The 11,538-nt window shown below is 36.7% G+C and overlaps 1 protein-coding gene across 1 annotated transcript; it reads left to right on the top strand.

Annotated features, from left to right (window-relative positions):
- Positions 10,726 to 11,331, top strand: LOC109948008. The gene has a single exon (XM_020559899.1). The coding sequence runs from the start codon at positions 10,726 to 10,728 to the stop codon at positions 11,329 to 11,331; it is 606 nt and encodes a 201-aa protein (XP_020415488.1).

Here is an 11,538-nt window from a genome sequence, read left to right as displayed (position 1 = left end):
CAACTCACAAAGGGGTTCTACTTGAGTGGAGCTTCATCACAAACAGGTCCAGCCTAAGGGAATTTATCAACCGTCCCCAGGTTCTGGATGGACGGACAAAGAAGATGCAACTATGTTCCGAGTGCTTTGGGAGTATGAAGTTAGAAAGTTGGATGAGTGCTTTGATGAAAAGAAAGGAGTTAGTTCATAAATCCAAGAGCAAAGTTGGTGTCTACATGGGGATTTATAGAATAAGGGTTGGTATGCGATTTTCATATCAAGACATGTCAAGAATTCAAGGTTCCAAGAAGGTGATGAGCAAAGAGTTCGATATGGGGGATCTCTTTTCTACACAAGAGGTTTGGATGGCCCAAGTTTAGCATTGGGTGGAGCACCTTCTCACTTATAAGGTACGTTGAGGCAAGAGGTTTCTTGCCATAGTGGAGCTCTTGGGAATTACTAGAACGGTTTCCAAGACATAAAGATGTTCTAGGAGTCAACAATTGTTCATAAGTGATTAATGGTTAGCCAAGGTGGAGATTCTTGCAGTTGGCTCACCATAGATGCGGAAGGAGGAAGAGGAAACAACAGAAAAAGGGCCTACATATGAGTTCTTTCTAGGTTCTCACGCTCGAGCGGAAGTGCAATCGCTCGAGCTGCAGAGCATTGGTTTTTCGCTCAGTCCCAGAGGCTCGAGCGAACATAGCGAATCCAACGCAGATCCTTGGCGGTTTAGGATAGTTTTTCCTATTATTTTGGGGTTTGCTACCCTAATTTAATAGGGTTTTACTTTCCTATTCCTAGTTAATTTAATAGGTTTTACTTTCCTATCCCTAGTTAACTTGTAGCAAAAGTCCGATGCATTACAAATAGGACTTTTAGGGCTAGGTTAAAAATAGAGAGGAAAATTCAAAAGAGAATTTTTCAAGAGAGAAACACAAGAGAATTCAAAGGGGAATTCTAGGTTGTTTTTCAAGTGCATGAAGGGTTTGAACAAAGAGTAAGAGCAAATGGAACTAGGTTCTTGTGAGAGCTAAGGGGGTTCTTGATTGTAACCAAGGTTGTTCTTACATACAAGTGAATTTCTCAGGTGGATCACCAAGAGGACGTAGGCATGAGGCCGAACCTCTATAAATCTTTGTCTTCTTGTGTGTGTTAACTCTTTGGTGTGTGTGTGTGTGTTTTATTCTCAAGGGCTTTGTGTGTGTGTCATCGCATAGTCCATCAATGACAAGGTGTTGGAGTGTTTCTGCACAACATCTTGACCTATGGAGCACCCTAGAATTCAACTCTCTACTTCTTTAAGGGGATATTTATACAAATCTGGCACATATTGTATATATATATATATATATATATACCAAAAACTTGTTGTATAATTTAGACTCAACCTAAATATATTAAATCCAAACTCAAATAAAACTCTCAAGTATACGAACCATAAGCTAATATAGCAAGCAAATACGAGGTCGTTCCCACAAGGACTATTCTAATCCTATTCTAGTTATTCAACTCAAGTTAAATCCTAACACTAGTTAATTTTGACAAATCTAATTTTTATGAAAGAATATTTAAAAGCCATTTAGACTTGAAATTTTTAGAATTAAATTCACGGTAAAACAAAAGAGAAGCAAATAGTCACTAAAAGGAAAAACATCTTTTACGACCAAAACTTTCAGCGACTAACATTATTTAGTCGCGTAAAAGGGTAATGGGCGACCAAACTTTAAAAGTTGGTCGCCAAACGTTTCATTAGATTTAGGCATGTATGAAGTGTTCAATGAACAGAATAGCGAAGACAGATTTAGGTAAGGCGACGACATTGTTTCTTGGCGAGGCCATGATTTTGCCACCAAACGCCTTTTTGGTCGCCCCTTTTATTAGTGGGGTGGGCATGAAACTCCAAAATTCGACGCAACAAATGCTTGCTACGAATTTAATTTATAAATTCACATCCAAACACTTTCATGAGATTTGGCGACTAAGTGTTTTCATCGCCCACATGCTTGGTACAAATTTAATTTATAAAACTACGTCGTTCTACAGTTTTTGTGTTTTGGCAATCAAAGGGTTTCGTTGGTGGATCTTGTGATTATAAATGAAAAACTTCTCCTTTTCCATCTTGCTACTTCCCTAGTTCAGTCCTCTCATACCTAGTCTTTGCATATGGCACTCCACCACAGCTCCGATAACAACAGAGCAATCTTTACTGACATCGGCGAACCACCCATATATGAACTCTTTCTTAGCCTTCAGCGACGAAAATTGACCTTTTAGCGATTAAATGTGGTGGCCGCCAAAAGGGCTTTTCCTTGTAGTGAGTTGAAGTTTCTGAAAAATCATGAGAGAAAATACTAAGGATCTGATTTCACCACTAGTAGTAGTAATCCTATTCCAGTTCTTAGCTCTTTATCACCAAATTATCATATATATATATATATTGAAATAAATATAAAGTGTGTGTATAAGGGTGGGTCCCACCCAGGCATACAACTAGGTCTGCCACTGTGCATGTGTGACATGTCATTCAAACATTGCCAAGTGGGCGGTCAAAATTTAGTCAAAGGATAAGGACAATTTATATGTGCCAGATATGAATTGTGATGAGCCAATTAGGATGATGAATAATAAAGAAGGAAAAGAAATATAAAAGGAAAAAAAAAAAAAAGTTACCATTTAAACGAAAAAATATTTAAAGAGGAAGAAGGGTTGATGGTAGCTTAACTAGTGGGAAGACGCACTATCATTGTGACAGTTTCGGTGCCGGTGAAAATCTTGGTTGTGGTGAACAAGGGTCCATCAACCAAGGTTAGATTTCATGAGATCTACTTAATGAATAGATTATGTGATTCAAGTTTTGAATAATTAATTCTCTAATTTAGTTTTATTTTTCATTATCATGTTTAATTAATTAATATGCGTCGTCAAGTCAATGGTGTTTCTCATCATCTAGATCGTTTTGTTCTTCATATCGGGAATGTTTGTACTTTGATTGAAACACCTCCCGATTATTTATGATGTTTTCTTGAGAATCATAGTGCCTTCGATTTCTTTTGAGCAATAATATATCATTTCATTTAAATAAAGAAAATTAATTAAATCTTTTGAAGTAATTAAATTAGAGGATGTGATACATGATTTGGAAATTCATGTTATGTGAGATATAATGTGGTGATGATAAAATGGTATAGTTAGACTTGTTAACGGATCAAAAATCAATTTCTTAAAGGTTAATGCTCTATTCCGAGTAAAGATCCGTCCGATCTGAACCCAATTTGAATTCGATAATGGGAGATGAATTAAGATTGTCAATGTGAAAATCCGATTATGACCCAAATCCAATATCCCATTAGCTTAACAAATCAAATGTGAATTAGAGTTTATCCAATTCGATTTAATATAAGAGATTATTTAATTTTTTGTGTGTTTTATATGAATTGAGAATACACTTAAAGTATTAAAAAGAAAGTCTAGTGAGGTTTTCAGTATTATTATTTGTTTTCTGTAAGTCTTAAAATGAATCAATAATCGAATGCTTATCGGATGTGGATCGATTTATCAGTTTATATGCCTATGTATACTATGTTGTGCCTCTAGCATTATTGAACACTAATGTGCATATTTATTTAATAAAAAACATGAAATAATATGATTTGTTCGTTTCGCTGTTTGGATTAGTTGTTTTTCCCTCCAATTATAATTCGGCAGCTATACATGCTTTAGGGTATGCTCATTTAGTACTAAAAGTAGTTGTCATTTCAAGATCTCAAAATAACTTTGTTTTCTTCCTTGTTTGCAGAAAGAAAGTGCAGATTAACAGGAATATTACAAGAAGTAGGAGCCAGTGTTACAGTCTAATATGAAGCTTGTTGCCAACCCACGAGTAAAGTTAGAGCCCGAGGAGTTGATGATTGGGAATCCTTTTTTGCTTAAGTTTAAGGAAGAGCTTGCAAAATTGTCTGGAAAAGATGAACAAAGTGATGAGATAGTCCTTTTGGACAATCCACTTGCAAAAGCGGAACTTCTCGAATTGCGAGTTGACGACAAGTCTTTATTACAAATTAAGAAAGAGCCTAAAGAAGAAGAAGAGCCAAAGTCAAAGAAGCAAAGAACGAATTGAGTTTTGGGGAAGGTTATTCTACCATTTTGTTCATGGGCAGTCCAAGTATGTTTTGTCTTGTTTTCTTCTGAAGATTCAACAGTTATTCTGTAAATAGAGAGAAGAATTGGTGCTAGGTTGGACCAATTTCACCCTAAGAGATTTACATGCAATGATGAGTTGAGTTAGATAATTTAGTGAAAATATCCATCCAGAATGGATTGAAAATTGAAAACTGAAAACTAAAATGGTTATCAAAGGGACCCTCAATTGTTCATTCCATCTCTTGAATCCTTGTGAATTATGAGTATGATTTAATACACATAGATTTACTCCAAACAAGCCATCATTCTTGATTGAATGTGTTAGTTTCAGGATTGATGTTTAAAACTACGTTTTAAAGATTCCATCTCTAAGTTTTGATCATAACCACACTGGTTTCAGTTGCCTAGCTCAATTATTCATTGTTCTTGAGAAACATGACCTTGTGAGCCAACATACTGGTTTCAGTTGCCTAGCTCAAGTATTCATTGTTCTTGAGAAAGATGACCTTGTGAGCCAAAACTCTTCAAATATGATTCCATGGTTGCGATCAGAGCTGAGTGCCATTGCAAGACCTTGGATATGTGTCTTAATGCAATCCGAGCTGAGTCCCGTCAAGATTAAAGAGATGCCTTCGCTGCTGTGAAGTAAGGATAATACTTTAACTATAAGAGTGGCAGTGTGTTTGCTACCTAATGAAAGTAGATGAAGCAACCCCTAATTTCTTGTACCTCATATTAATAGTGGAACAAGCGCAGAGGAACAATGTTATTTCATGAATTGAGAGTAAGAATAAGTCTTCAAGTCTTGATCAAGAAGAATAAGAAGATAAAAAAAGAAGTTGATAGTCTTGAAAGATTAAGGAGAGTGAAGGAAGTTGAGGTTCGACCCCAAAATCAATTAGCAATGAGGAGAGTAGTCCAACTTCTTATAAGGCATTTTTAGGTTTCTCAACTTTTCAATATGATACATTTTCACTTTTACATTCTCAGAAGCCCATGCACGTGTGGCGACACTTCAAGCCTAAAACGTGGACAATAAATATTGGGTGATGTGGAGCACATGTGGTCGTTGGCCTTCATACGTGGGTAACCTGCTCTGATACTATGAAGGAAGTTTAGGTTGTACCCCAAAATCAATTGGCAAGAGGGGCAGTATCCCAACTCCCCAGGCCTTCTCCAACCCATTTGGTCCTAAACCGAAAAATCCCCCTCCAAAAATTAACTATTTGGGTTTTGCCATGACCCAAACCGTTTATCCCCTAACCTTTCATACTGAAATTTTAAATCCGCAACTTTATTGTTTAAGAATAGTTTAAGTTAAATTTTTATTTTCATGGATAACTTTTCTTCATTTAATCTTTTTAAATAACTTCGTAATCTAACTTTTGAACAATTTGACCTAAAAAATTGAAATTCCACAAATATAATTTTATTTGCGAAATATGTGGGTATTTATAGAGTTTGGAGTGAGTTTTGAGATTGGGTATGATTTAGATTAATTTAAAATATTATTTTGACCGTTGGATGTAAATTTCAGCTGTTGGATCTTTTTTTAATTGTTAAAATAGCTTGAATTTAATATGGATAGTTGGTTTGGGTTATTGTTGGAATAAAACCAAAAAAAAAAAAAAAGCACTGCAACACTAGCGCGCGACATCATCTGCAACACAACAGCTGCAGGGCCTCCTTGCATGTGGGTTGTGTCATGGCTCAGTGGGCTCCACCAAAAAAATTTCCAGTCCAAGAAATAGCATGATTGGTTTTCTGCCCAGCTTTTGGGTTTTCCCAAATTCAGCCATATATTTTTCTTTGGTTGGGAGATAAATTGGGCTAAAATTTAGGATAATTTGGGTTTGGCCTGCTGGCTTGGAGGTGGCCTTATAATCCCTTGCTAAGTTTATCAACTTTCCAATGTGAGACATTTTCACCTTTACATTCTCAGAAGGAAAAAAATCATTAGTTAGAAACAACCATGGAAGAAGCAGCAAACTAGGTAGAGTCTGATACAAAGTTTGTTGATACCGGCTTACATAGTTTAGAGCTTGAGGAGCTCATGATTGGGAATCCATTTTAGCTCAAGGAAGACATTGTTGTGAAGTTGTCTAAAAAAAAAAAGGCAATGATTAAAGAAAATGTGAGATATTGTTGGCCAATTCTTAGGTACATGCAAGTAAGTTATGTTTAATTAATATAATTATTTCTCTATTTAAAAGTAATACTACATAATTTCCTCGTATAAACAAACCATATCCACTCAAAATTATGAGGTTAGAATTTGTTGGCCACTTTTCGAGGCATAAGGAGGGACGTCATGTGTATGCATGTAAATCCTATTTAAAATCTATTTTTCTTTGCTTAATTAAAAATAATACGGTAAAATCTCGATGGAAACTAATCATATCTAGTTAAGACTACAAGGCTCGTTTGGTACACAGGACTATCTTGGCATGGACTATGCTTAGGGACTGGCTTGGCTTGACTTGATTTGGTTTAAGTTGGATAACACTTATCCTGCGTTTGGTGTATGCTTGGACTAGGACTATAATTTTTTTATTTTTTCAAAAATATCTATATATATGTATATATGTATTTTATAATATATATAATATATATGTATATACATGTATATAAGTATATTATAATAATATTATATATTTTAAATAATATAAACGTACATACATATATAAGTGTATATAGGTGTATATATATATATATATATTATAATATACATGGGTATAATACATATACATATATTTATATATATGTATGTATATTATAATATATAATATATATATGGGTATGTTATAATAATAATAATAATATACATGTATATACGTGTATATATGTATATTATATATGTATGTATATATACATATATTATATATATATTATAAAATACATATGTATATATAATATATGTATAATATATGTATATATATTATATATTATAATATACATATATATATACATATATACATGTATATAATATATGGGTATAATACATATATTATAATATATTATAATATATACATGGGTATAATACATATACATATACATATGTATATTATAATAGATAATATATATGGGTATGTTATAATAATAATATACATGTATATACGTGTATATATGTATATTATAATATATATACATATAATATAAATATATAATGTATATGTGTATATACGTGTGTATATGTATATTATAATACATACATGGGTATAATATATACACATATATGTATATATACTTATATATATGTATTATAATAATATATATATATATTACATATATACATGTATGTTATTATTATAATATTAATATGCATGTGTATATGGGTATATTATATTAATAATATACGTGTATATATCTATATATAATTAAATATTATATATGTATATATGTGTTTATATATATACATGTATATATGTACATTAATATATAATATAATATATTGTACATATATACATGTATACATGTATTCTATTATTATAATATTAATATGTATGTGTATATGAGTATATTATAATAATAATATATGTGTATATATCTATATGTATTTATATATATATTATATATGTATATATGTGTATATATATACTTGTATATGTGTATATACATGTATATATGTACATTATAGTATATGTGTATGTAATAATAATAATAATAGTAATATATATTATTAGTATTACAATATAATATATGCATCTCATACATTGGTAAACATAGGACTAGCTAATCCTCCTTTTCTACATGAGATTAGTAGTCCCCTCCTAAGGATGTGTTTTTGGTGGGCCCGGTATTAGCAATCCCATCTAAGACTAGAATTAAATGAAACAAATATGGTACTAAATTTAGTCCAAGCCAGTCCAAGCCAAGCTTGTGTACCAAACGACCCCTAAGTTTGTATGATGCTATGCTTGTCCTTGTAAGCATCACAACGACAACGAGATAGTATAAACTTGGCTCTCATTATGGTAAGGAGTGGTGATGACGATTGTAGGAGTAAATATTTTCGTCTCCAATCACAGCACGCCACATGAAAAAGAAGATTATCTTTTAAATTAATTAATTAAACCAGTTTATCTGGCTAATTAATTAATTGGGATAAATATCTTAATTAATATGATATTATCTTTATGTAAAGAGATAATATCATTAATTCAGATATTATCCTAATAAAGAGAATATAATATCATTTAATTCAGATGTTATCTTTTTAAAAAGAGATAATATCATTAATTCAGATATTATCAAGTCTGAATCGATCCCTACGAACTTGGGTAGATAATAAACTCAGCATATTCTCTACGAAACCCTAGCCCCGAGGCTCTTATAAATAGACGACCTCATTCATCATTCAAAGTACTTCAAAAAAACCCACATCTAAACCTACTCCTAATACCCGAGAAAAATACCCGAAGCTCTCTCCCTCTCCCTCTCCACTCTCCATATTTTCTCCACACGGCTTCAGCCACTACACAAGGCTTTGGCAGCCCGGTTCACACCCTACATACAAACTCCGTACCATTTGCTTAGCTATTGTTTTCCTACAAACTCTCGAACTAACTTAGGCATCGAAGGGCCTTTGGCCAACACCCTCCGGGTGTGGTCTATTTACTCCAATCTTTTTTACAGGAATTGAGGAGGAGAGAGAAGGAAGATCGAAGGTTGAAAGATCTAGAAGTAAATATTCTCCCGTGAGATTATTTGCACAAACAATTAGTGCTTTCATTGAGAGCACGAGTTATACTCAACGCGTGCTCAAGGAATTCATTCCTCCTATTTTTCAATCCACCGAAGCCTTCCAAACAACCATGGTTGGAAGCAAGCGCACGAGGAGCAAGACTGCCGCAATGGCTCAATCTGTGACGGCCCAAAGCTACTCCTTCCACGATCCCACGATCGACATGGCAGCTCCACCGCCATAAACCCGCAGCAAACCCTAGCTGCCGTACCACAGCAACCACCCCGTGTGACTGAAACCATCGCACCGGGCTCTGCCGTCATCGTACCATCTTAAGGTTCCGTGGCCGGATCTAGCCACCTTCATAGCACTGCCGCCGAGTATGGTGGAACTTCCCATCAAGGTGGGCTTACTACCACCGCCGACTTCCCTCCATTGCCTCCACGCTCGACACACGCTCCCACGTACACATCCAATGAAACCCTAGCCCATATGCAATTGGGCTTCACACATTTCTCTCCTCCTGATCCATGAAGTCAAGTAGACCTTAATCTGAGAGTTGACTAGCTAACTCAAAGAATGGACAACCAAAACAATTTGATGAGGCAGCTCCTCAACCAAATAAACTTGGCTCAAAACCTTAGCCTTGGACAACAGGGCGAAGAGAGAAGGATGAACGAACGCGCCGATAGGTAGTTCGATAGGAACCAAGCAGGCCGAGCAGGAGTAAGCAGACAAGGAAATGCACAACAACGAGATCAGCTTGTCGACATGTCGCAAGTGTCTGCAAGCCACACTCAAAGCAGACGAGGTCTCCCATCCAGATTGAATTTAAGGACCAACGTGCATGATAGGCTGGGCCCAAGATCTGACATCCACACTCGCTTAGGTTCGCAGGAAAACGTTCATGAAAGGCTAGGCTCCCAAGAAGGTCAACTTGACGGCCATCGCGACGAGGATTGTGAAGAGACGCGCTCTGCTGCCCGCTCACAAAGAAATATTCACGAAAGGCTAGGCCCCTAGGGAGGTCAACTCGACAATCATCACAATGAGGACTGTGAAGAAAAGAGCTCCGCTACTAGCTCTCGAAGAACCAACTCTCGTTGCCAAGTTACAGAAAATCCCTCGCAAGCGCAGTCCACCAACACGTTGCCTAGGCAGCGCAACCTAGAAGGTTGACCCTCGCAAACTAATGAGGAAGTCAATCAGCATCGCCTAAATCTCGATGGTTATCAACATGATCGACTAGCCATGTGTGCAGAAGATGTTGAGAAGCTTGTGAATAACCGACTTTGAGACTTAAAGATTGGCCGAAATTTCGAAGATACACTACGCGTTGAGGTAGACCGAGCAAACTCCTCACCTTTCACCTACAAAATTGAGCACGCTGCTCCCCCGAAATGATTATCAACGCCCTCTTTCACATGCTTCAAAGGCGATTCCGATCCCGAAAGTCATTTGAAGCATTTCAAGAGCCTTATGATCCTCTACAAAGCCGAAGACGTGCTAATGTACAAGGTGTTTGCAATGACTTTGCCAGGAGCAACTCAGGATTGGTTACATACCCTGCCATCCGGGTCGATCAGCAGCTTCAAGGAGCTTACTTACGTCTTCACTAAACAATACACTTCTTATTGGACCCTGACCATCTGTTCAACCTGTGCAAGAAGCCCGATGAATCCCTTCGAGATTACATCAAGAAGTTCAAAGCAGAAAAGACCAATATCGTAGGATGTGATGACCAAATTGCATCTTTTGCATTCAAGAAAGGTCTTCCAGCAGAACATGACTTATATCGCGAGCTAACTATTACTCCCAGCCAGACTCTGGCAGAGGTCTTCGCGACCGCAAAACGCTATGCACTCTGAGATGACGATCGAATTGCCGCGAAGAAGTCCACTGAGCAGAAAGATTGGCACATGAAGCGGGCAGAACAAAGAGGCGACAGGCTTAGCAGCAGGGACAAAGACAAACGCAGGTCACACCTACAAAGAGATGCCACGACAAAAGAGAACTACACCAAGTTCTCCATCCCCATACATCAAATTTTAGCCCAAGTGAACGACAAACGTTGGGTAAAAAGACCGCCACCCTTGAAAGAAGATCCGGACAAAAGGGATACCAGAAAATATTGTGCCTTCCATGCGACACATGGGCACAATACGAATAATTACTTTGCTTGGAAAGCGCATCTCGAAGAACTCGTGAGAGAAGGTCATTGCACGGAGTTCATTGCAAAGCAGGCCATCCAGCAGATAGAAGACCGCGATACCGCTAAGGAGCCACCCCAGAAGGTCATAAAGATTAACATAATCCTAGCCGACTCAGAGGAGTCCGGATTAACCAACAAAGAAAAGAAGAGGAAGATCAAACAGGCTACTATGATCTCCCATGTCTCAACTAGCCTCTCATTGGCAGAAGACGATCCCGTGATCGGCTTCCAAAAGAAAGACTTAGTCGGCCTTGATCTACCACACAACGACGCCCTTGTCATCAACATTCAAATTTGCTCAGGCCATGGTTGATCGAATCCATGCAGACAAGGGCAGTGCAGCCAACATCCTACAATTGGCAGTCATCCAACAAAGATTAATAAATCAGCCAAGTTGCTGACTGGCTTCAATGGCGCAATAACGGTTACCGTGGGCACGATAGAGCTTGACGTCTACACCCTACCAGTAATCAGCTCGCAAACGTCCATGGTCATTGATGAAGTCTCACCCTACAATGGA

Source organism: Prunus persica, chromosome G3 (assembly GCF_000346465.2).
Source record: "Prunus persica cultivar Lovell chromosome G3, Prunus_persica_NCBIv2, whole genome shotgun sequence".
NCBI classification, from domain to species: Eukaryota; Viridiplantae; Streptophyta; class Magnoliopsida; order Rosales; family Rosaceae; genus Prunus; species Prunus persica.
Note: the sequence above shows the minus strand (reverse complement) of the source record. Positions and strands in the feature narration are given on the sequence as shown.